This window comes from Sciurus carolinensis, chromosome 1, assembly GCF_902686445.1.
Source record: "Sciurus carolinensis chromosome 1, mSciCar1.2, whole genome shotgun sequence".
Lineage (NCBI taxonomy): Eukaryota > Metazoa > Chordata > Mammalia > Rodentia > Sciuridae > Sciurus > Sciurus carolinensis.
In genome coordinates, this window is record NC_062213.1 from 182,010,855 (window position 1) to 182,036,600 (window position 25,746).

At 54.2% G+C, this 25,746-nt stretch overlaps 1 protein-coding gene across 2 annotated transcripts in view; it reads left to right on the top strand.

Moving 5' to 3' along the window:
* Positions 1–2,889: 2,889 nt before the first annotated feature.
* Grik3 (glutamate ionotropic receptor kainate type subunit 3) overlaps positions 2,890–25,746 on the top strand; it is a 206,806-nt gene continuing 183,949 nt past the window's right edge. For both annotated transcript variants that reach the window (XM_047516330.1, XM_047516340.1), the window contains exon 1: positions 2,890–3,422. In XM_047516330.1, the coding sequence (XP_047372286.1) occupies positions 3,308–3,422 (115 nt within the window). In that variant the 5' untranslated portion in view covers positions 2,890–3,307. The remainder of the gene's footprint in view (positions 3,423–25,746) is intronic.

Here is a 25,746-nt window from a genome sequence, read left to right on the forward strand (position 1 = left end):
AGCTCCCCTGCTTGCTCCAGGAAAGGTCCCCAAGCCTGGTCTACTCTCAGTCTTTCTAAAGGCAGAGGAGCCCCTGCAGAGGGGACTAGGATCTTCCTTAGGGCCTCCCCCTCGTCAGACTGGGAGGTATAGACATGGGTCACCCTGTGAGCTTGTGCTGGAACCCTGGCTCCTCTTCCAGAGCTTGGGAAACAGTGATTTCCAACAAATATGAGTGGAAGGAGAGAAGGAAGGAAGATCGCTTGCTAGCTGCGAGCCTTTGCTCTTCAACCCTCCAAGGTTTGGAGGCCTCATCTATAAAATGGAAAAATAACCAAGGCCCTGCAGGTGGCTTGTGGAGAGGACCAGGCAAAGGAGTGAGTACCTTGTCTGGCAAACAAGTGATAAATGTCAGCAGTCCTGGTTATCAATAGTTGTTTTTGTTGTCGTGATGTAGCCCACTCTCTCCGGGACTGGGAGGGGACAGGCTGCTGTATCACACAATGGCACAGAGTTAAGTGAAGAACAAGGCCCCATCCTGGGTTGGGGACAGCAGCTTTCCATTTGGCCCCGGGTTCTAGCCAAGCCAGGAGACTGAGTCCCATAGCCTCTCCGCTGGAGCCTGTTTCCCTCTGAAGCCTCGTGGCAGCTGAGCAAAGCCTCCATCCGCAGCGCTGGGGAACTCCCGCCCACTCTGAATGCAGCAGGAGCAGGCAAGTCCTGTGCTGTTTCCTGGGGGTGACAAGGGAGTCATGGGTGACAGGGTCACTCTAATCCTCAGGTGTCCTCAGATTCCCCCTGCCTTCCTTCGCTTGTCCAGTTCCTCTCACTAGCTTTCTGGAAGCCCACTCTCCTCCTCCTCCTCCCCACCTCAATCCCTCCTCTCCCTGGGGCCCACCTCTATCTTTCTTCTTTTGTTTCAAACCACTTGTTTCTCGTCCCTGCCTCTCTCCGGTCAGGGAGTTGCCTGCAGAACAGTCCATACGTAATTGGCACCCAGGATCTTGACTCCTCACTCTGTCCCCTAGCCAGACTTGGGCGCTGTTGGCCATGCCCTGCATCCTTGGTCTAAGTTCAGGTCCCTTTCATTTCTCCATCAGACACTGGAATTTTCTTCCTTAGAGAACAGCCAGGCCTCTTGATTCCTTGGGGGCAACCAAACCAGCTGTGGAAGCTGATAGGCAGGTGATGGGGCTGTGGAATGTCTCCCGTGAAGAGCGCCCCCAGCTGCACCCTGGAAGTTGGGGCGCTCTGCTCCCTCTGCTCCCTCTCCTGCACTGCCTCCTTGCTGGGCCCCCTAAAGCCCTTATTCTTCATCCAGAAGTGTCAGCTGCTGCTTCTCTGGCTCTGGTCTACTTGTCCTTTCCTCTGATCCCTGGGGCAAGATTTTCCAATGGCTGCTTGGTGAGAGGGACCCATGATTGGCAAAGACAGCTACCTGCTAACCTCCATTGACCAGCAGGTCATTGAGGATGTTATTAAGCCAGGCGCACAGTCTCACTTCTCTCTAGGAGAGCCCAGGGAGTCTCTCCTCCCAGGCCAGTTCCCTCACTTCAGGGGGAGGGTGTCCCCTCCTAACTGGTAGGATTGGCCATAGTGATGTTCACATCCCTACACAAAGCCACGGTCCCTAGCTCCCAGGCAGGGAGGGTAAGAAAAAAAATGGCAGAATTAACAGGCGGTTTAGAGCCCAGCTCATTGTATATTTGTAAGAAAATTAAAGATTTGCTCTTAGATGTTGGGGGCCATGCTCTTACCAAGACAGCTGGCAAATGGGAGAGATTGGAAATGATGGAATAGATCAAATTATTTAAATGAGAAAAATAAATTCACACACAGCCTAGCCGCTGCCCGGTGACAGATCCGTTTATTTATCTACTGTATCGGCACCGCTTTGTCTCTGTCAAAAAGGTCATTAAACTCGCCTAACTGCGTAATTCGCAGCCTCCTGCTCCAGCTTCGCTCCACAGCCCTTCTCTTCCCTCGACACCCAGCGCCACTTGAAAAAAAAATTTATTATTGTTAATAAACAACATTTCTTTTTAACCCTTTCAGCTTGCTCCCCCGCGGGTCCTGCTCCGTCCCACGGAAAATTACAGTTTCTCTTTATTGTTTCTCAGTAGGATTCGGGAAGGGGGCAGCAGCCCCTCTTGCATAGTTGGGGAAGAGGGCTGCAAAGGAGTGGGCCTCGGCGCGCACGTCCCTCTACACCCAAGGGTTTAGCAGCCTTCCTCCGCAGCCCCCGTAGTGGCGGTGCGCGGTCAAGTCCTGCCTTCCACGCAGAGGGTCTGACCGGGTCTCTCACCCGGACTAGCTCCCGCGGCTCCCTCGCTCAGCTCAGCGCGGACAAACCTTTTTGAATTCTATCTCCCCAACCCCCAGTCCCAGGGCCAACCCAGCTTCCGCGAGGGACGGGCCGAGGGGGGAAATCGTCCCGGGTCACTCTCTGGCCGCCGCCGTCCAGCCAGCGCGGGCCGCGTGGGAGCTGAAAGGCGAGAGACTCCGCAGACGGCGGGCTCCGGGTCTCGCTGCTCCCGGCGGGCGCGTCTCCTCCAGCTGGTCGGGCCGCAGGGCTGCCGCCGTCTCCCAGCTCGCGGTGCCAGCTCTCGCGCTCCACGCCTGGCTCCCGGGCTCTGTGCCCTCGCAGTTGAAGGGACTGGGGGCGGTGGGGCGGATGGGGACGTCTGGGAAGCGAGGCGAGTCCTCGTCCCCCCGGCGGTCCTCCGAGCCGGGGCCAGGGTCCCCTTCCCCGCCCCCTGCGCAGGTGTGAGCGCGCGCGTGTGTGCCTCGGCGAGTGTGAATGTGAAGTGTGTGTGCGCGGGGGAGTGCGCGGAGGGAGCGCGGGCGGCGGGAGGCGGGAGGCAGGCGGGGGAGGGGGCTGGGAGGGAGTGTGCGCGCGTGCAACTCCACTCCGGGGCTTTGTGCGAGCCCGGGCGATAGCATCGGCGGCGGCTGGAGGAGGAGCGGCCGGAGACGCGTGCAGCCCGCCCGCCAGCGCCCGGCAGCCGGGGCAGGTGGGAGCCCGCGCGGGAGCCGAGCCGACGCGAGCCGGAGCTTGAGTCGAGTCCGAGCAGAGCCCGGGCGGAGCCCAGGAGCCTCGCTTGCGGGCAGCCCGTGGGCGGCAGCCAGGCGGGGCGGGCGCCGGCGGGGCGGCCCCCCAGTAAGATGTGCGCAGCGCCGCGGGGCGCCCCCCACTCGCAGCGGCACTCGGGAGCCGGGCGGCTGGGCCAGGCGGCGCCTCGGGGGCTGCTGCGCGCCCGCGCCTAGAGCTGCCGCCCCAGGGAGCCCGCCACGGCCGCGCCCCGGGCACGCTTGGCGGCGCCCAACGATGACCGCTCCCTGGCGGCGCCTCCGGAGTCTGGTTTGGGAATACTGGGCCGGGCTCCTCGTGTGCGCCTTCTGGATCCCAGACTCGCGCGGGATGCCCCACGTCATCCGGATCGGTAAGGGCTCCCTGGAGCCGGGGTCTCCGTGCGCCCGGGCGGGGGCGGGAATGGGGGGCCTCTGAGCGCGATCCCTAGAGATTTTCCCAACCTCTCTCGGGGCTGGTGGGACCGGGTAACCAGCAGGAGCTCGTCATGGTGAGGACAAAGTTCCAAAGCCAGGGCCACGGGCCTTACTTATTGGGGAGGAGACAGCCGGGCCGCGGCGGGCGAGGGGCCCTTGGCGCGCTCCTGGGAGGTCAGACCTGGTGGAGTGTGGCGAAGGGTTCCAGTCCCAGTCCGAGACGCGGCCGAATTTCGCAGCGACTGCCAGCATGACTGGCCGCCGACCGAGTTCTGGGACGCGGCTTCTCCGGTTTCTCCGGGTAGTGGGAGCCCTGGGGAAGCCGCCAACTTCTCTCCTTTCCCCTGCCGCTCCCCGCGGGACCCTCGCCCCCTCCTCGGGCACCGCTGGAGCGGCCGTGGCAGGGGCGCAGGGTACGGATTCGCATGACGAGGGAAGCGGGTTTCCTCGCCCAGTGGCTGCCCTCGGCTTCGGTGGCCCCCATTCAGCCCGGTGGCGTGGGGCAGGGGAGGAGCTGTCCCTGGAGACCCAGGCCTTTTTCTGCCCCGGGCAATGAAGGTGGGGGGAAGGGAGCGACGGAGGCCGCCCGGCGCAACCGGGAAGGCTGCCGAGGGCTGCGAGTGGTTGTTAAAGTTAGCCGAAATCCCTCCGCAGCTGGCGGCGGCTGGCGGGTCTGCGCGCGGCTTTCTGGGGCTCGGGCTTCGCCGCGTCTCTTCTCGCTGGAGACTCTTACTCCGGCTTTAACTTTGTTGTGGCCGCCCAAGGCACCCTGCTGGCAGCGCTCTGGGCTGTGTTGTGGGGCCGTGCTCAGCCGACCCGCGGGGCTGGGCCGGGCCGGGCCACCGGGAGCCTCGTCACTGCGGGCTCAGGGCCGCCCGGCTGGAAACCTGGGCCGCCTGGGTTCGAGAGGAGCCACCGCCAGCGTCTGGCACAAGGCGGGCAGAGCTCTGTCCAGCCAAGGCCACCTTCCTCCTCTGTAGCTCTTCTCCAGTCACGGACTTTGGGCTGTCAGCCGCGCGAAGGGGATGCAGGGAACCGATGTGGGCTTGATTTCCGTACTTGAGGTTTTCCTGGTAGGAGGTCAGAAACCTCAGAGGATCTGTCTCCTCCCTGGCAGTCTCCTAGGAGCTAGATCCTTTTGAACTCGTTATCTGGATGCGGGTAGATCACGGTCCTCAGCTCTGCCCAAGCTGAGTCTTTCAGTCCATGCTTGGGACCCTGGCAGGCAGACACCCTGAGAGGTAGAGAAGGCCAGGCACAGGAGGAGACTCTGGGGACAGCCCTCATGGTCAGGCTTAACCCTTTGTAGTCCAGGCTGCTCCTGGCAAGCCAAATATGTCTTCTGTCTCCATACTTTAGCCTGCCCAATACCCAGCTTGGTCACCATTCCAGGGGTAGGCAGCCCATTAACTGTGGGCCAGAAGAAAGCATCCTTCTGTTTTTTGAGGGTCCTTCATGGTAGGGTATCCGTGGGAGAAAAAAGGGAGTCCCTAAGGATGCTATGTGTCCATCTCATGCTTTGCAGTACCCTCTTCCTTGATTCCAGTCCTTCCGCTACAGGGGCGGGATGGATGTACTACCAGCCCACCCTCAGGGATGGAAGTCTTTGGAGACCCAGAGAGACAGAAGCAGGTGTGGGCATCCCCAGTGGGGACAGAATGTTGTGTGCTGCTTTGGCCCCTCTGGCTGTGAAATGGAACAGGTCTGGGGTTCCTCACCACATGAGAAGCCCATCTTCAAACCTGCCCGCCCTTTCTTGGGTTCAGCGTGTAATAATGCAATTAGAGGATGGCAGAACCCTCCTCTCTTCTAATCTTCTTCATATTAAGCCCTGGGATTAATTAGCGTGTCGGCCCAGGCCATTTATATCCTAGAGCCCTGCCCCATTTGATTCCCAGCCCAGGGACTGGGGTGCTGTGTGGTTGCCAAACGTGACCGCTGGAACTGTGCCAGTTCCTGTGGAGGATGGGAAGGCTCTGAGGCCTCTGGGCTCCTCTGGAGCTGCCTGGGGGCTGAGTGTCTGACCTCTGAGCCTATGCTTGAACCCCAGCTGGAGCTAGAGAGCTATTGTGGATGTGGTGCAGAGAGAGAGAGAATGAGAGAGAAAGAGAGAGAGAGAGAGAGAGAGAGGGAATTTTTCATGCTGAAACCCAAACACACCGCCTTGGCTGGGCCGATGCCATCTCTCTTTTCCCATCCCTCCCACCCCTGGGATCTGAGGGTTCTGACTGGGCTGCAGGGATTGAGGTCCCGGATATTGGGCTCTGGAGCGTGCTGGGTGCTTCTGGTTCCCAAAAGCCTGGTGCTAGAGCTGACTGAGCTTGGAGCCGAATCCTTCTCCAGCAGCCAGGCGTCGCTGAGCACCGACCCAGAGAGGGTTTACCTGCAGGTGCAAGATGGGCTCTCTGGGCTGGAGAGCACTGCCCGCCCCCTCTCTTTATGCCTCTTTTGGGGGCTGAAATTTCCTCTTAGACAAGGAGATGGATGGCTCAGCAGTGTGACAGAGTGTTCAAACAATCCGTCTTGAATAGATGAATTGCATTGCTCTGTCTTTTTGTAATTGTGTCTATCAGAGAGAGAGGTCAAGGCATTGATTGCTTGGATGGTTTGCAAGTAACAAAGGAGAGTGAGGGAGAGAGCGAGGGAGAGAGAGTAATTGGATTGTAGTCTGCGGAAAAAATGATCATTGATTATTTTATATGAATATGTGGAAGATGTATTCTGCGTGTGATTACCAAGTGTTGCTCATTGAAGGTTTGCAAAGCAAATTGTTCAGCATTTTATTATTATTATCATCGTTATTATTGTTTGGATGGATCCTGGTCTTAACTTATGGAAAGTGGTTTGATTCAGGGTCATTTCAGCCAAATGGGCTTTGGCTGACCTCCTGTGGGGACCTGGATTTCCAGGTTTCATGACCTACAGGCTAAAGTTGAGGGGACACTGGGCTTGCAGGCAGGAGGTCTGGATATTTGGTTCTGTGCTGCCGGTTTATTGGACCACTTTGATCAAAGCACACCCTCCTTCCCACCTTGATCCTGTTTCCCTATCTAAACAATTTGGTTGGCCTTTGTGGTTGGTGTATTCTATGGGTTCAAAGTTCCCTTTAGCACAGGTAGGTGGGAACTGTAATTGTCATGTTGGTTTCATGGTTAGACCTTCCCCAAGATTTCAGACACACTGAAGGATCGAGGGTCAGCCTAGAATTTTCAGAGGGAACCAGGCAATGGTGGCGGCAGCTGGGAAAGCCTGGCCAGCCTTCTGTGTGATGAGGAACTTGGATGGATGGCAGCGATCTTCAGCCAGCCAGTGGGGAAATTCAAAGCCAAATGACTGCAGAGACATAAAGCAGGTGTATGTGTAGGGGGGTGGGGTGGGGTGGGAGAGAAGGGCTGGCCCAGCTCTGGGCTCTCTGAGCATCCATAGAGCAGAAGTAACTGCGAGGTCCTGCGCTTCCTGAATGTGCAGACAATAGCAGCGGGTCCCAGGGGAGTAAGAACCCCTCCTTCAGAGTTCCCAAACTAACCCCACCTGCAACTCCTCTGATCAGCGCACTCAGATCATCCCGAACATTTGTCTCCAGTTTGGGAGCCACTGTGTGTAAAACAATGAGAAATTTCTCGGTGACTGGTGATAACTGAAACATCGCTGCTGAGTGGGAGCAGACAGCCGCTGAATGAAGATCAATAGGGTTTTCCCCCCTGGAAGTAAATAGCTTCAGACAAGACCTGGGAGTGGCCCGAGGGGCCTTCGGAAGCATTAACTTGAGGAATTTCTGCCTCTACTTTTCACCCAGCTGCTTCTGTCAGCCTGGGCTTTCCTCCTCCTCCAGCTGGAGGTTAATTTCCTCTTGATGCTGCCCTGACATTATGCTATACAGTCTTTTGATGTCAGGATGACCTAGGGTTTTTAGAGGTGCTTTATACAGGGTGAGCCAGGCACCCTGGCCGGGTTAAGCTTTTCCAAGGTCACCTGCAGCTGGCCATGATGCGCTGGGTACAGAAGTCCAGCGTGCTGTGCTGTGTTGAAAGGGCTTGGAGGGGCTGCTCCTTATTCCTCACCCCTCCAGGAAGGCTTTTAGGATTCTTTGTAGGGCCTGTGGGTCTCCTCCTTAGTCCCCACTTCCCCGCCTGCGTCCAACCCGAGGAAACAGAGCCCCTTTCCTTGGGGAGGGGGCACAGACAGTCCTGTGGGTATGCAAACCGTTCTTGCTCTTGTGGGAGGTACACGGCATGTGCCCGGGAGGCTGCAGTTGGATTGATGTCCTTTTAGAGGGAGATCTGTTGATGCTCAGCCACTGGGACTGTGTCTCTAGTCTGCTGAGACCAGGCCTCCTCCAGCCTGTCACGGTCAGCTGCCCTGGCTTCTTCCTCCTGCAGCTGCAACCTCATCTCTGCCCTGCCCCTTCAGGACCCTCCAGAGATGACTGAGAGCTGATGCTTTATTCTGCTCGGCAACACAGAGGACCCAGGAGTCCCCCAGGCCCGGCCTGGCAACATGGAGCCGGGACCTTACCTGGGGCCAGCACTCAGCAGGCCCCGTCCTGTCCTCTTGAGGCTGGTGTCGTGGGGCTAGAGCTCTGGGGAGATGGGTGTGCTGAAGTCTCTACCCCAGTGTGGAAGCAGAGCTGATGCACGTGGGACTGGCACCCAGGCCTTGGACTTGTTTCCTGTAGTCCTTCTGCCAGGTGCTGATTCCTCAGCAGCAGCACCAGAGGGCAGTGTTCCTGTGCTCACAGGGCCATCGACTCTCCTGCCTGGGGCCCCACCTGGGTCTGGAGCAAAATCCAAATAATGAAACAACAACAGTACCATGGCCCCAATTTATTGAGTGTTTACTAGCTGCCAGGAGCCATGTATGCTAAGTGCTTTTCAAATAATGACTAGTCGTGGGGGTGAATAGTTAGTGCCTAGTGAATGTAGCATTTTTCTCATCATCTTATGAGCCTTCCTAACCCTGAAGCCATTATCTGCATGTTGCAGATGAGGAAACTAAGCTTGGTGAACTCACAGGCCCAAGATCACACGGCCAGTAAGTGGTAGAAGCAGGATAAGAACTGCCGCCTGCCTGGCTCCAGGTTTGGTGCTCTGTAGTCTGAAGACAGAAAGCAATAATTTTTTTTTTTTTTTTTTTTTTTTTTTTTTTGGTGCTGGGTATTGAACCCAGGGCCTGGCAAGCACTCTACCAACTGAGCTATCTCCCCAGTCCAAAAGCAACAATTTTAAGGGGCTAAGTGCAGTTCACAGATACCCACAGTTCTGGTTGTTGAGCCTGGTTTTCCTGGGCTGGGCTGCAAGAGATCACTGGGCTTGGTCACATTTAACCCCTTGAATGCCAGCTTACGGGTCAGGCTGGCCATGTGGCAGATTTGCTTCCTCCAGGGGAGAGGCATGGATGGTGTTTCCACCCTTACACACACACACACACACAAATATTTCCTACACCCTATCTGGGCCTGGCTCTGGGGTTTTAATCCAGGACCTAAATAAAGGCTGGATTCTCCCTTGGATGGGGCCAGTTCCCCCACATAAATCCCTCTGCTCTGGGTCTCTAGTGTGCACTTCCCCTCTGGGAGCTACCAGGCTCTTGTCAAAGCTTTGAAGACCAAGGGCCTGTGTTTGTGGCTCCCTCACCCTTCATCTTTATCATTCATCCATGACCTGGCAAGAGAAGGGACCCGGTGAGTGAGTTTCCTTTGTTCTTTCTTTCCTCCCTCACCCTGGTTTCCTACCCTGACTGCTTCCCTCTCCTCTCTAGCATCCCTTCTAGGTTAGTAGGTTTTATGATCATTCTACTTTTTTTTTGGTACCAGGGATTGAGCCCAGGGGCCCTTAACCACTGAGCTACACCCCAGCCCCTTTTATTTTTTATTTTGAGACAGAGTCTCTCTAAATTGCTTAGGGCCTTGCTAAGTTGCTGAGGCTGACTTTGAACTTGAGATCCTCCTGCCTCAGCCTCCCAAGTCACTGGAATTGCAGGCATGTGCCACCATGCCTGGCTGGTCATTCTATTTTTAAGAAAGAGTGGCAGCTACCTTCTAAATGGAGCCTGCCTGGTCAGGGCCTGCTGGTGGCCAATGTGTGAGGCCTGAGGCCTGCTTACTTGGCCTCTTGGGCTTGCACTCAGTGTCACTGGCCCACAGATACATGGTTTGTTCAGTATGGGGACCTGGGTGCAGCAGCCTGTCCAGTTCACCCTTACCCATGCCACCTCTACCAGAGCAAAAGCAAACCCACCTTGCCCTCCTCTGTCGCCTTCTCCCAGGAGACTAGGGGAGTTTGAGATAAATGGTGGCTGCCAGGGACAGAGCTATTCTGCAGGTGGGGAGATTGAACTGCTCAGTCACTGCAGTGGTACCAGATTTGAACAGATTTGGTATTGGCATGACCAGAGGGGCCACGTCATTTTCTAGGACTTTAAGTTCCCTGATTGTAAAACAGGAACAGTGCTGCCTATCTCCTAGGGTCATAGATCTGATGTCTTTTCAAAAAAGCCTACATGTGGTCCAGAGATCAGCATTCTTCTTCCTGGAGCCTGTTGTGAGGCCAGCACAGGGCAGAATTTAAGGAGACCCCCCAGTGGTGGTGACCCTGTGCTTGCACCACTGACCTCGAGAATGAGCGCCTCCTTAAATCCTGGCCCTGACCGGCCTCAGCCTTCCTTCTGCTTTGCTGGGCCCCGGAGACAGCAATCCTAGAGGGGTGAGATTTGGGGAGATGAGACTGGATTGAAGTCCGCAGGATTGGATTCCAGGACAACAAATCATTCTGCCTTGGCTTTTCATTTTCTTTCTGCACATTCCAGAGCCGCCATCGCAGAGCCCAGAGCCCGCAGTGTCCCAGGTCCCTCCCCTTGCCTCCCTTGACCTTTAGGCCTTATTTGCTAGTGGCTTTGGGGCGGCTGTGGTTAGGCTTGGGTGTATCTAGACTTGTGTGGCATGTATGGCACACCACGTGCTTTAGACAAGTGCTGCCCGAGGGTGCCTAAGGTCATCGCTTCCCCATCTCTGCCAAGAGGCAGAATGACTTCATTTATAGTCAAATAGTATATGTCATTGGTTCCAAGAAGGACTTTTTTTTCCCTTCACATCTTCACATAGGAAATCGGAATGTATCTCGCAGGTCATGTCTGAGTTTACCTGAGGACTTTTTCTTCTTTCTGGGCACCTCAGCCTAAGGCCTTGGTTGTGATGAAAGGCGCTGGGTCTGCATTGGTATGAGTCACATGCACTTGTAGCGGGACCTTGGGCCAGTCACTTGCCTGTGAGCCTTCATCTCCTCATCTGTGAGATATAAGTATCAATGTTGGCTTGAATCATACTCTGCTGTTTTTGACCTACCAAATTTTTGTTTGGTTGAACCTTATAGCATCTGTTGTCTTCATAGCGCTATCGGGAGGATTAAAGAAGCTAATGTATAGAAAACTCTTTGTATAGAGCCTGACGTCTAATAACTGTTAGGAGAGAAAGCAGAGCTTCCCAAGGTAGAGGCTGTGTCTCTGCCTGCAGACTCTGCGCTCCAGGCTGTCTGCATCTCATGTGCTCGCTGCTTTGTGCCAGCCCTGGCACCCGGGACTCCATGCAGCTCGCTGTGTGGCATTTGTTCGTGGCGCACATATCCATGTGCCCAGAAGCGGAATGGGTGGGTTCAGCAGCTGTGCCAGTTATAAGAACAGGAGAGATGCCCTTCCCAGGATGCTCCTGGGCCACACACCTGCAGCCATGGCCGGGGAGGGTGGGGGCTAGCTCATTCCTGCATTTGCGGTGTTTTAACTGAAATGCATTTTACAAGTGTAGGGGTTGGTCTGGGGAATCCTGATCAGCCCTTCCTGGATCTGGAGTTCCATCTTGTTTCCTGGGCAGGTCAGCAGTGACCTGAGAGGGTTTGTGGCTCCAGGGGATAGATTGCAGGTTCTCCTGGGAGACACCAGGTAATGAGGGCCGGGCAAAAGCTGGGGAGGAGAGAGTCCCCATGGCGATCAGACGGCTCGGAGATAATGAGATGGAATGAGATCTGGGAGGAGCGGCGTGCTTCCACTCCAAACCCTTTGGTGCCATGCTGAATGGCGGTGAAGGAGGCAGAGGGGGAAGAGGAGCGAGGAGGAGCTGAGACTGTGGTTTGTGTGAAGAGAGTTCCAATCCATAGGAGACAATTAAGTCTTGCACTATTAAAGGGACTGATGCAGACAGGCTGCCGATGGAAGGGGGTTTATAGAGTTCTCTGAACAACTGCAGAGCTCTTTAAATATGGGAAGGAGGGAGATGTCTGCAAAGCCTTCCTGCATCTGCTTTGCAGAACTGAAATATGCTATTCCACAAAGCTGCCCAATTGGGCGGAAAAGCAGGAGCAGGGAGCCAAGGACTTCCCAGGGCTCCAGGCATCCCATTTCCTTTCTATGGTGAAGAATCAGAATCCAGGCTGAAAAAACCCCAGGGGTCATTCTAGGCCTCTGGTTCTCCAACATTAGCATGCATCAGAGTCACCTGGAGAACTCTCTCAAACTGAGATTGCTGGACCCCATCCCTAGAGCTTGTGAATCTATGGGTCTGGGGTGAGGCCTAAGAATTTGCATTTTAAATGGGTCTCCCAGATAATACCACTGCTCAGGTCAGTGGAGGCTACACAGAGGCAGGTATCTACCTGTAACAGGAAGCTCAGCACTGTTAGGTCCTGCTCCTCCCTTATTGTAAACATTTTGGCACACTCCTGTCTTGGTGGTGGATTTTCCCTTAAAAAGCTGAAACCTGTCTTCTTGCTGTTCCAAGAAGGCACCATAAGGTGGGCGTGGAGAATGTAGGTTCCAGAATCCACCTGTCTAGATTTAAACTCCTTCCCTTCTGGCTGTGTACATTTGGATAAGTCATGTAACTTCTCTAAGCCTAGATTTTCCTGACCTGAAAAATGGGGATAATAGCAGATTTCACTCAAGGGATTACTGCGAGAATTCACCTGCCTGGTACAAAGGAAAACCTCAGAACATTTTAGCAATCTAGTCTTGTGGATAAGCTCACAGGTTCTGGAATCCAGCAGACTGCCTCTGAGGACTGCCTCCACCAGAGAGGCAAACTAGTCAATCTCTCAAAATAATAATAATGACAGTACCTGCCTATGGTGGTTTTGCAAGGATTGCCTGAGTGGGTGCATCCAGAATGCTTCACTAGGAGAATGGCAGTCACTCCTTAAATGCTACCTGTTACTCTTACTATTGTGATTACTCTGCCCCTTCCTTCTGGTTCCGTTATGCACCCGCCCTACAGCCTTGGAGAATGTGAAGGCATTTTTTGAACTAAAGATGCCCAGTTCCACCAGCATGGTGCTGAGAACCAACCACGATACTGCTTATTCATCAAAACCAGTAAGATCATCACCTCCTCAGATCTCCACTTTGGTCTCCAGTTATACGACCCCAGATTATTTCAGGCCTTTTGTCGCCATTTCATTCTATTGATTTATGCTGAGCTGGTGGTCTCCCGAGGTCACGGGGTCTTTTCCACAGACCTCATCATGGATCTAAGACTTCTCTCATCCTCTTATCGGTAGTTGATCTTTTGAGCCTAAAGGCAGGACCTGTCATTTATCCCTTGAATCTTTAGGCAGTTGTTCTTGTTCATTATTTTGGGACGACTAAAGCCGATTGTTCCCCTTGCTCCATCCTTGGAAGGAAGGCGGGATGACTGTTTCTTCTTTCCCTGGCGCTTCCCTCCCAGGGTCTGTGGGGGCAAGGGTAAGTGGTATGGCTGGAGCTGGGAACCATGTTCTGAACAGGGAAGCTTTGGGGACTCCCCATGGGGTCTGGCATGCTTTGTGGGATCAACATGCCTTCCCTCCTTCAGCTCCTCACAGACACGTTAGACAATGTCATGGTCTTGGATTTATCCAGTGGTCTTGGATACTCAGTCCTGCCTCTTAGCCAGCTGCACAACACTCTCGGCTTCCTCATGCCTTTGGCCTCAGGATCTGTGTGGTCACCATCCCTGGACTTAGCACCGTCCCTCCTCGCCTCATGCTCTGCTCTCTACCAGGCACCACGGCCATAGAAGCCTCTGCTTTCCCTCATGCTCTGGGCCTCTGCTCTGCTCTTCTTCCTGGTCACCCGTCCCCAGGCTGAGGTCTCAGCAAACGTGTCTTTTCCTCTAGGAAGCCTCTCTTGACCTCCACGCCTTCTCCCAGCCCTGCAGCCCCCTGGTTCTAGCCCTCACTGTGCTGTTATCCTTGGTTACCTTAGAGGTGAGCCATGTGAGAGTGCAAGCCTCAGCTGGCCTGCCACCACCTCACCCAGCGTCTCCTGCACAGTGAGTGCGCCGCTCACCAGAGAGGACTAGTGAACGTTTGCCGGATAAATGAATGCGTTGATGACCGTAGTCATTTGAACATAATCCACCTAACTGCCCTATCATTCAGCTCAACACTTCTTCCATTTTACTGATGAGGAATCCGTGAGGATTCTGTGAACTTCATTAGTTCCTCCACTTCTTCTGTGAATGATAATGGTCTCCACAGTATTCTGACATGCCAGTTGGTAACATCTATTCCAAGACCTCTCCCATCTAGGCTGTTGGGTTAAGCTGGGGATTCTGGGGGTGGGGGTGAGACCTTCTTTCTAGTCCTGGGGTTGGCTCACATCAGGGTGGGTCTCCTCGGGAGAGTCACGGCTGTCTACTTCAAGAAGAAACAGAGAAGAGATCCTGGTCTTCCCTCCTGCCTCTTCTGACGTCACCTCTCCTTCCCACATGCCCCTCTGCATCTCTGCTGCTCCCTCTGGGAGCTAAATGAAGGAGGGAACTTCTGCTCTCATCCTTAATACGCTGGTGGCTCAGGACAGCTGTCAGGCAGGAGTGTTGCTACGCCACTTGCGCTGCTGCCTGTCACCCATCAGGTCTCCCTTTTGCCTGTTTCCATCACATCACCAGATCCTGCTAGGATGTGTCGACAACCGGTCTACATGACAGCCTCGGCATAACAGAGAGGTGTTGACCGTCATCCTGGAGATCCAGGCTGTGTAGACAGTCAACCCAAGCCGTTTGACTCTGGAATGTACGCGTCACCCACACTGGTTCAGGGAGTGAGCACAGGTATGTGTCCCTGTGCTGGTGAGAGGTGTCCAGATGGAAGTTTGCTTCTAAGCACAAACTTCCCAAGTTGGGGCTTGGCAGCTATTTCTTTATCCCAAGCCTCATCAATGAGTACAGTGTCTTCCCTTTGGATCGGTTAGGAAAGTAAAGACTGGAGTACTGGTCCCCAGTCCCAAGTGACTGGGCTGATCAGCCTCCTGTGTCTGGTGGCTGTGAGTGAGGGTGAGGCCGGTTTACAGTGGAGTCCCCAGCTTCCTCTGGCGAACACAACAGGACCAGACTCTTCCCCCAGTGCCAGGCCCTCCCCCTTTCTTGCTTCCCTCTCTGGGGAATCAGATGACACAGCATGAGCAGAAAGAGCCTGTGGACTTACATGGCCATTTTTCCTGCCCAGTTTAATAGAGGTGACAGCCGTCTATTTTACTTGTCTCATAACATTGAATCAGTAAATAAAATATGGGTGAACTCTCAGGTTTTGCTGAGTTATGGCTGGCCCATGAGGACTGAGGGCCGGGGAGGCTTGAGTGGAGAGGGGGAGTCCCTGGCTTCTCAAGAGAGAAGCGGAGCCTGGTGTCTTCCTCCTGAAGCCAGGAAACCTTCCAGTGCTGGAGGAAGGCAGACAGGGCCATGGCGTTTGATGCCCTGAGTCCATGGAAGGACCAGGAGGCCAGTGCAGGCCCCCAAACATTGCAGACACAGCAGTACTTCTCTCCAGAAGCCGGAATGTTGAGGACAGAAAAGGGAAAATGACTGATGCCATGATCCTTGGTGAGTCATGGGCAAAAATCAGACAAAAACATAGGTCCCCTGGTCCCTGGTCTATTAAGAAAAGCTCGTCTGTCTTCCTGTTACACAAACACACAAGGGCCGTACACTCGCGCTGCGCTGCTTTGAAGCTTTAAATGTGCCGTCTTAAGAGAACCAAGTAGACTAGACTTTTCCAATGTGGACCCACACCCGCGAAACATTTTTCCACAAAAAGAGAGAATACAAATTGCATTCGTATGTGTTTATAAATACTCATAGCTAATGGCTCACCACGTGTGGTTGGTTCCCTGTGAGCTGGGGAGACGAAGGGTCACCCTTAACCTCTCCGTTCAGCACCACGGAGAGCTGCCCGGCCCCAGGGTACCTCCCGCAGCATCTGCATGCTGACTCTTCTTTCTAGAAGGGGTGATGTGGTTATCGTAAAGTCTTGCTAAACAGGCACTCTTTTTCCAAATGCTATCCTTCCAGGACTCTGGCATTCACAGATGGGACAGTGGTATTTAGGAAGCACATGGTAGGCTCGTAAGAACTGTCGTTTGAGTGATGCATGGTAGAAGAAGATGAAGCTAATGGTTAGAATTTTCTCCTGTCCTCGCCCCCCCCCATAAATTGTTCTTAAATCTTTGGTGCCTTGTACGGCTTGTCTGCTAGGGAGCAGCAGCAGATGACAAAACGAGTGAGCATTCCATTGTCAGACATCACACCTGATGCCAGGCGTCTTTGCCCAGGCTGTCAGCATCATCTTTCACATTGCATTTGGTAAGTAGGCTTCTGTAATGTATTTTTATCCTGCTGAATGTGATTTCTTAAACGTATTTCCTGTGTTATTATTTCCTGAGTCGTGGAGCCCTGCATACCTATAATAGAGCCGTATTTTCTGCTAATAAATAAAATTACTCCTTGCTCAGGTGATGGGAAATAAATGTGTCACAGCTTTGTGACATTCCCCAAAGAGCCCCTGCTCCAGGTGCTGCACCACCTGGATGTGTCTGAAAGCCTTGTGGGGGGTGGGCCTTGACAGGGGCCTCTCCCAGACAGAAGGGTTCTGCCATGACTTCGCTCCATCACTGGGAGACTGAGGACTGGCAGGAAACAGCTGGACTAGAAGCCAAAGGGCCAGAGAGGGCAAAGAGCGTCAGAAAGGTAGAGGAACTGGTGTTCATCTCTGAACAAGGAGCAAGGTTTAGGTAAATGGGTCCCAGGGATTTAGGAGGTAAGAGGGCATCTTGAAGTCATATGGTGGGTAGAAAGATCCAGAATGGGCAGGGAAGAAGTGGGCTACAGGATCTACAAAGTTAGGACTGTCAGGGGCCCTGGCCTGAGAGATCTTAGTATGAGGGGATTGGGGTTTTTTTGCTGCTCCCCTTAAGATTCAGAGACAGAGAAATCTGTTTTGGAAAAGTGGCTATTTTTGTGCTGTTTGTAATTTCGTGTTTATTTCCTGTCTTTTCCACATGGATTCTGAGCTGACTCATGGATTCACCAAACAGCGCCCACTCTGTGGACAGCAGAGCACACGGGGCCCCGGAGTGCAGGGGCTGGGGGAGGGGAGCACCCTGGGCTGGGTGGCATCCTGGTGCCTCAGGGTGAGCCACCTTCTGTGACACACATGCTCCCAGCACTTTCAGGCTGTACCCTTTAGACCAGAGCCCTGCACCCAGCTCTTCCTCATCGACCTGTGTCCCCAGAGTGGTGAGGATCCAAGAGGTGAAGAGATGAATGGAAAGTCACCAGTCAATTCAGCAGGGAAGCCACATCTCTTCCTTCCACCTGTCGCTCCTGCCTCCCACCTGCCCCTGCACCTTCTGCATCACTCCATCACTCATGACGTTCTGCAAGTGTGCTTCCCCCGCACTGGCTGTCACCCCCATCCTCAACCCCCTTTAGGGCTCATTCTGACCAGTTCCTTCCCAGCAGACCTGAACCTGAACCAACCATGGCTGCATGTGTCAGTCAAGAGGGAAAAAGAGAGGCAGTTGGTATCAATTCTTAAGTGTCCAAGGGACATGATTCTGTTTCCTTTTTTGAGAAAGTTCTTTTTTCTGGCTAACTCAGATTCTTCCTGCTGTGATGTGAATCCATCTCCTTCGTGACATGACATGGCCATTCCTGGAGGGTGGGAACCTCTAGCTTGGGAGACATTAGCTTCAGGAGCTTTTCTTTCTAGACCTGTAGCAAAGAGGCTCTCAGACAATTAAATTGGAATGGCTTCACTTTCACTCACAAGGGCTTGGGCAGATTTATAATATTTTCTTTTTTAAAAAATTGGGTTTTTTTTTCATGGAGACAATGATTTATGGAATAATCAATTTCTTTATCTACCTAATACATTGGAGCAATCCGTCAGCGCAGGCATCAATCTCCCCCTGAGGCTGGGGAGAGCAGACAGTCTTTGAACCTGATTCATGGTGGAAAAGGAGGCTTTTCCCATGAGCTCCTTTGCTCCCAGAGCCTGGGTCTGAGGCCTGCAGTAAGCGAGGCCTGGGGCTCTTCAGCCTTCCTCTTCAGCACAAGGGCCCCACTGTCTTCCTCAGTCCCCACACCTAGGGATGAACGAGATGCAGGGAGTTCTGTCCCCATTGCACAAGTTTGGAGACTTAAGTGCCAGAGATGCTCAAAGACAGGAACAGAGATGTGAAGTCAGAAGTGGCCATCTCTAAATCACTAAGGACTGCAGCGGAGAGGAGGGAACAAACCTGGTCTCAGGGGTCCCTATAAAATTGGGGTGATGGTCCAAGAAGGCAGATTTGGGTTCAATCCCAGCTCTTTCACATTTAGTGCAATTTGAAGGTTCAGTCAGACGCCTTGGAGAGCATGGGCTGCCTGTTAGGGAGCTGTTCAGGCGTGGCCAGGGAAGCTACAGAGGGGCCCTGGATTCCTCTCACTATGAAATTCTAGGCATGCCCAGCCATGCGGCTAGAGATGTTGTAAACATCTGGGTTTTCTGAGTGCCCTGAAAAGGCCAGGGCTGCGTCTGCTCGGGGTTATGCAAACCCCATGAAGGCCGAACTCAGCGTGGTGGTTGCAGGGAACCCTCTCCGCCCAGACTCCTTTTCTCCCCTGCGTGCATTCTATGCAGCTCATCCCTCCCGTCAGCAAGGACGCTGGTGGCTGCAGCCAGTTCTAGGGTGAACCCGTCAACATGTTTGAATGGCGTGTGGGAAAACTTACCACATACCCCGCCTCATGGAGTTTGCATCTCTCGCTGATGTAGGTGACTTCTTTTTGCAGACGCGGAAACTGATTTCTGAAACAGAGGGTCCAAGGTTCTGTCGCAGCCTGGAGCTGGAGCTTGACCCTCTCCTTCACAGCGCTGTTCTGCACTGAGGGAACCCGTACTGTGCCAACCCTGTGCCAGGTGCTGGGGCTTCGAGGGTGAGGCAGACAGGCCCAAGGCCTCCCCTCGTGGAGCCTGTGATCTGGCAGGAAAGACCGACATCAAGGCCTGTTACAGGAGCGAAGTGTGGCTGCGGGCAGCATCAGGAGAGGCCACCCTGAGGAAGTGGCTTTGGGGCAGAGTCTTGGAGGAGGAGAAAGGGACCCTTGGGTGAAGGTGACGGGCAGGTAGCGGTAGTGACACGTATAAATGTTAAGTTGAACCCTAGGGAACTGTCAGCTTTGTGGGTCAGCGTGGTCACCTGTTAGCCATTTCATTTTTCACACAGGCGTTTAGGAAACTTGAGGACGTCCCATGTGAGGGTGTGAGCGAAGGGGTGCTGTGGAACCAGCGGCCTGGGTGGTGGTCCTTCAGGGGACGGTGAGCCCCAGTGAGGAGGCCGGCTTTATCCCCTAGGTGCTGGGGAGCCACAGAGGACGTTAGGAAGGACAGTGATGCAGCCGTGTTTGCACTTCTGAAAAGTCACCCTGGAAATCGTGTGACGTGACTACAGGGGGTAAGAGTGGATGCTGTGGGGCCGTGGGAAGCTGTTTTAAGTGACCCAGGTGAGAAAGAACAGCAGGCGTGTGACCGGAGTGGAAGGCTGTCCAGAGATCGGGGGCACCGGTTCCTGCCCTAAGCCTGAGCAGCGGGGCCAGGCCGTGGCGTGCATGAGCAGCCCTGCCCGAGTCCTGTGCCTGCTTCCCGAGGTCTCTGCGAGTGCAGCTAGACCTCAGCTCCATTTCACTGCTCCCTGATGTGACCAGAAAGCCCTGGGCCTGTTCCATCTCCTAGTACCCGAGGGGTGGGCACTCCTTGGGTGGCACGCCGCTTCTCTCACAGCCGCCTCCAGTGGCCAGCCTGGGCCTGGTGGGTCTGGCCGCCCAGCTGGGCCCGCTGCAAGTCTCAGCTCCCTCAAGACACCTGGCAGGGAGACCTGAGTAAGAAAATGAGAGGGACTCTGGCTTTGCCCTGAAGGTCTGAGGGGTCAGGAGCTTGCTGGGGGCCAAGCTCAACCCCGTGCCCCCTGAGCCATAGGAGGCCCAATCCATCTTTGGTGGATGTGGTGGAGGAGGGAGGGCTCAGCCTGCAGGGAAGGTGCGGGGCCACAGCTAGGACAGCAGGGACAGGAGTGGCAGCCCCTCGCAGGTCTGACTCCGCTGTCCTCTTCCCTCCTTTAAACTTTAGCCTCATCAGCCAAAGCAGTATTACTGTATCAATAAAAATAAGAGCAGTGCATCTTCTAGAAAAATGAGGAAGTACGCTGATGTCTGAGCTATCAAAATACATAAATGCATTCTACTGTCATGCATGACTGATTAGAACAAATTTTAAAAATTAATAAAAAAAAATAACAACAGTGACCCATTTAGGATTCACCATGGGCCACTGTGCCAAGGTGTCTTCCAGCCGTTCAGACACTCAGTACTTATTGCAAATCTAAGATGGTGGAATTCCGTCCCACAGTATAGGGGAGGAAGCTGAGAGCTTGAGGTAATGCACCCAGAGAGCACTGTACAGATGGTTCCTGATTCTAGGTTATTGCTGTTATTGTCATCAACAGTACCTGCATGATTGTTTTAATTTTTTTGAGGCATAGTTATTTTACTTATTTATTTAATTTTTTTATTTTTTAAATTGAGAAATAATAATTGCATATGTTATGTGCTCATGGGGTACATGAGATGTTTTGATATTTATTACTGTTACTATATTCAGTAACAGAAGCAGAAACAGATCTCAGTGCCCTGCAGTGGTAGCTGCTCAGGAGGACCTGTGGAGTCTTATTTACATGGTCGGACACTGGGCGACTTGGCTGGGTCCAGCAGCCAGCTTGAGAAAGGGCTCTTCCCAGCTCCCTGCTGCCCCAGGGACTCTTGCTTCCATTCCCGCACCCCAGACCCTTGCCCCTTCCTTCTACTCCTGCCTGAACCCCACAGCCAGCACATCTGTATGCTCTGGACTCCTTAGGCACGGTTTCCTGGACATGGCCACCACTGCTGGGACCCACCCCATGCCCCTCTCTTCAGGGGTGTTACAGGACCCTGGGCTTGCAGGATTTGGCACTGCAGTTGACTTTACCCACTCAGCCACAGGCAGCTCCCTCAGGTAAGGTGGCCCAGCACAGCAGGGACTGCATAGCCCACCTCACCAGCCACCTTCAGCTGCTCCAGGCGGGTCTGGCTTTCTACCTCTGGGGCTTTTTCTTAGGGAGGGGTACCAAGGACTGAACTCCGGGGCACTTGACCACCGAGCCACCTCCCCAGCCCTATTCTGTACTTTATTTAGAGACAGGATCTCACTGAGTTGCTTAGTGCCTCGTTGTTCCTGAGGTTGGCTTTGAACTCATGATCCTCCTGCCTCAGCCTCCCGAGCCGCTGGGATTACAGGCGTGGGCCGCCGAGCCTGGCTCCTCTGGGGCTTCTGCATTCTGCTTCCTGCTTGGAATGCCCTCCTCTCCTTGGCCTGGTGCTGAACTTCTTCCCGCCTCCTGCAGGAAATCTCTTGACACACCCAGGCAGTGGGTCAGGACCTCCCTGAGCCTCCCTGGAGCCCTGGCCTCCATGCTGCAGTCCCCTCCCGCCCAGCTCCTCTCCTTCAAGGCCCTGGCGCTCACCGTCCCGGGGCCTCTGGACCGCCTGTGCTTGCCTCAGGCTGCTGGCCTTTTGTTTTAAATATATATTTCTATTAAAAATAAAACAACACAGCACCTTTTGATGGTTTCCTCTCTTGAAGACAAACCCCTGTGCTTGGAATTCAAAGACTTCTCTATGAGAATTCTACTTCTCAACTGTGCATCAGTTTAGTTTTAAGTTGAAATAGCTTTAAGTCGAGTTAGCCAACACTCAGCAAATTGGAACTTTTGCATATGATTTTAGGTTTCCAGCTTCTCCAGCTTTCCACATGCCCCAGTCCCCACCCCTCCTTAGAGGCTTCCCTGTGCTAGGTCTGTTCACTGTTCTGCTTGTACGATTTGCTTTCTGTTGAGTTCAGAGGGGAAGGGAGCGAGTTTTGTGTACCTGTTTCTTATTACTTGGAGTAAGCAAAGGAAAGACCCAGGGGACTCTTTATTTCCATTGTTTTCCCTTACTGGTCCTGCTTCACTGTTTCCTGTTGGCTCCTGTAGGCTTGAGTCCTGACCCCCTTTGGACAAGAGGCTCCCAAGGCAGGGATCTGGTCTCCTTCCCAGCTCTGATCACAGTAGCTCTTGTTCATTGAGGCCTTTTCTAACTCACTAACCCCTCGCAATCATGCCAGGTGAGTGCAGGTATTCTCACCTCGCAGGTAAGAAATCTGAGCCCTAGGTGAAGGTACCCAGGCAATAAGATGTCTCATCTAAGCGTCACCAAAACTGGAACAGCAGTCCACCTGGCTCTACCGTGATTCCTGAATGTATTCCTAGAGGCTGCCCCAGCGAAGCTCATGGTAGGAATTAATCAGAGCCTGGTGAGTCCAGCAGAATTCCAGGGTCCGAGATGGTAGAGTCGGGCAGGAAGCTTGCGCCTCGCATGCAGGTGGGCAGTGGTGCGCTCAGGGTGCTCCTGGCTCCTCCTCCCTCCATCCCGTGTCTAGCTGACTGCGGCTGCTGCCGTGATCTCTGGGGCGGCATTACCCAGGGTTAACATGTGCCAAGCAGAAAAGCTGCTGTGAGTCCCCTTGGCATGGCCGTGACTTTGAGGCAGGAGGACGTGGTGCAGGCATCGGAGCTCAGCAGGGGCGCTTGAACAGCCTCTGTCCTTGTTCACTCCTGCATGAGTGCAGTGGCCGCAGGCCCATCGCTTCAGCATGGTCCCAGCCCCTAATGGGGCCTGGATGATAGACAACAAAGCACACGCCCTTCCCGTGGTTCCCGTCGGGCTGCTGAGGGGGAGGCTTTGCAAAATCCCTGCTTTCCACTTGGGCTAGCTGGGGGACAATGGTGGGGGAGGCAGAGTCCCCTCCCGGCAGCTCAGGAGGGCACAGGCTGCTGGTCCCCTTGCTCTGGCCAGGCTGGGGGCCAGGGGGAGAGCGTGGGCCATCTGGTGTCTAGAGCCCCTGTGGATATGGTCAGGAGGTGGCTACAGAAGAAGGACGTACCGACAGTCGAAGCACTGGCTCCCCAGCCTCGGACAGCGTCTCTGAACCCTGCCTCCTCTGGAGCCAGTGGCGACGGGACCGTGGTGGGAATCGTTTTCTTTGTGGTTCCGTCGCAGGTGGATTGAGTTCTGGATCAAATAGGGGTTCTTCGTGTCTTGGCATTTGGGGCTGGCTCTGCCTTCCTGCCTGCTGGGGTACGCTTTGGGTAGATCGTTTATCCTCCAAATCTAAACCTGGGGATCCTGCGGCTCCGAAAAGCTTCCAGTTTGGCACTCTGCACCTCCGGGTTTTCTGGACCTAGAAACAAGTCCCTGGCTGGAGGTGGAGTGCCCTCGGCCGATGGCGAGGGATGTCACCGTAGGGATGTGGAGGGAGTGGCCCGCTCCTGACACCACCTGGGAGGGTTTGGTGCCCACAACTCTGGGTTGAGCTCAGACCCCGCTCCACTGGGGTCTCCAATGGGGTCTGACTTCCTGGAAGTGACTGTGTCTGTAGAGATCAGAGTGGGAAAGTGTTTAAATGACCCTCCTTCTTGGGAAAGTGTCTAAATGGCCCTCCTTCTCAGTGCCTAATGGCTATGGTGTCTCCACCTCCTGGGAACTTAGAACCAGCGGAACAGAGGACCAAGAGACCGGTCCCCTCCCCCAGGCCCCGTGCTTCCTTTCCCAGCTTAAAGCGACTTTCTTGACACAGCTGGAGGCAGAGCCCTTATTCTGGGTGGACTGCAGTCCCACAGTTGAGATGAGACGAGACCCACCCAGACAAGGTGTCCTAAACTTCTATGGACCCCTCTGCTGCCTGTCCCTCAGGGTCTCTGCTGTAGCACACAGTCCCTGGGGAGCTGTGGCTGCTCCTTTCTCTCCCTCCCACAGTGGGCAGAGCTACCTTTTCTCGTTACCCCAAGCCAGGGGACAGGCCAGCCCTAAAACCAATCAAACAACAACAACAACAGAAAGGAACTTGACTAAAACCAGGGGACTCCTGGCCAGTGTCTACTGGCTCCTACTCTGCCAGGTGGTGTTCCGGGCTCTGTTGTGAGATCATATTCCTTTCTACTCCTGTCCCCATGAGATGACCAGCAGCCCCCATTCCATAGCTGAAATGGTGTCCTTGAGAGATTCCAGGACCTGTCCATGGTCGAGCAGCCAGCAGGCAACAGAGTCGTGATTCCCACCCGGTAGCCAAGCGCTGAAGCCCTGGCCCTTGGCCATTTCACTCAGGGACATCGCAAAGTAATTAGAGAAAATCTAAGTCGTTTTTAAAATAACAATTTTTCCTGATTTCTCGACCTGCAGTTCTGTAGAATCCGGGTGGGAATTTCCTGGGCTTTGGAGTCTCGTGATGTGACTTGGAAGAAGATGTTAGACACTGGTTTTGACCCTGGAACGAGTTGGTGTAGATGCATTCTCACTGAGAGAAAAAGAGGGAGCCAGAGAGAGGGAACCTGGGATCGAGAAAGAGAGATCCCAGGAACAGGGAAGGGAAGCAAATGGATTTTGGTTCTGGGATGACCAGGCTCTCCAGTGCCTCCTGGGGCCCGAAACACCCTCACGGTCAAGATGGCAGTTTCAGACGTCCTCACGGCCCACCTGGGATCACCTTGCTGGCTTCCCTGACTGTCCCCAGCTTTCCCGCACAGGGGCCCCTGCATGTGTCCTGTCTTCGTTGGATAAGTGCCACATGTAAAGTGCTGGTGGCTGGTCACCTGGCGGCCTGCACAGAGTGGGGCTCAGAACCAGTTCACCTATGTGGGGTAGGTGTGGAAAGATCTTGCTCCGTTCTCATGTGGAGCAATGTCTGAGTCTGCAGAAAAGGGGCTCTACAGGGGAGCACGCCTGTCCTTGCTGGCTCTCAGAAGCTGGTCATCCTGCCTGGTTCTTTCCTTCCCCCTCTCCCTTCCCTCTTTACTTCAATAAATGTTGGTTGAGCACCTCTATGTACCGGGCACAGTAGTACTGGGTGCTGGGTATAGAGTGATCCAAGAGATAAGCTCACGGGACCTGATCTGCTCCAGGTGACCAACAAGTAAACACATAGAGATGAGTCATAGCAAATGCAGAAAACAGTTGGAAGGCTGTGCTTTGGCTTGGGAGCCCCTCTGAGGAGGTGGCATTTAGCTGAGGCCTGAAAAATGGCAGGATCCCGCCTTGTGGAGAATGCTGGGGGAATATTCCAGATAGAGGGAGCTGTGTCTGAGACCTGGAGGGGGGGGGGGCTCAGCCTGGTCAAGAAAGAATGCCCAAGTGACTGGGGTGGGCATGGTGTGCAAAGCAGGTGGGCTGTGGCCTCCCGGCCGGGGAGGTAGTTCTCCAACATTCTGCTAGGTCTTGGGAGAGATGGCCCTGCTCTGCTTGGAGGTGTGGGCTCTTCTCACACTGAAGCAGCTGATGTCTCTGGGCTTTTCAGCCTTCGGGGCTTATTCTCCTCTGCCTTCTCTGCGTCCTTCTGTGGAGCTACTCTCAATGATTGAGGCCCCTCCACACCAGGGCCTCTCCGGAGCTGGTTCAAGTATGTGCTTGGTACAAGGCAGCCTGAGAGGCAGAGCTCTCTGCAGGCGGGCCTTTGCTTCCAGTGAGATGCCTGTCTCCCCGCCAGTCTCCAGCTTCTAGGTGAGTGAACCAGGGAGACCTAAGGTGCCTGGTCATTCCTAGGGCGGGTGGGGAGTTCAGTGGCCCAGGTTTTGATTGGTTCCCTCCATGAAGCGTGCTAGTTTGTACCTGTGGGTGGCTTGCACATCTGGAGAGAGTGCACACACTCTTCAGAGCACCCAGCTCTTTGGAGAATGGGACACAAGGCCATCTGGTTCAAACACTGACAAATTATCCAACACATGTTTGCTCATGCTCGGTGCTTTGCGGGGCTCCGGGAAGGGAAATCACCGTCTGTAGTAGTGGAATTTTCTTCAGTTTGCTGAGTGTGTTCAATGTTCACGTGGCTCTCCTGGTCCTCTCCCCAGCAGTTAGCATGG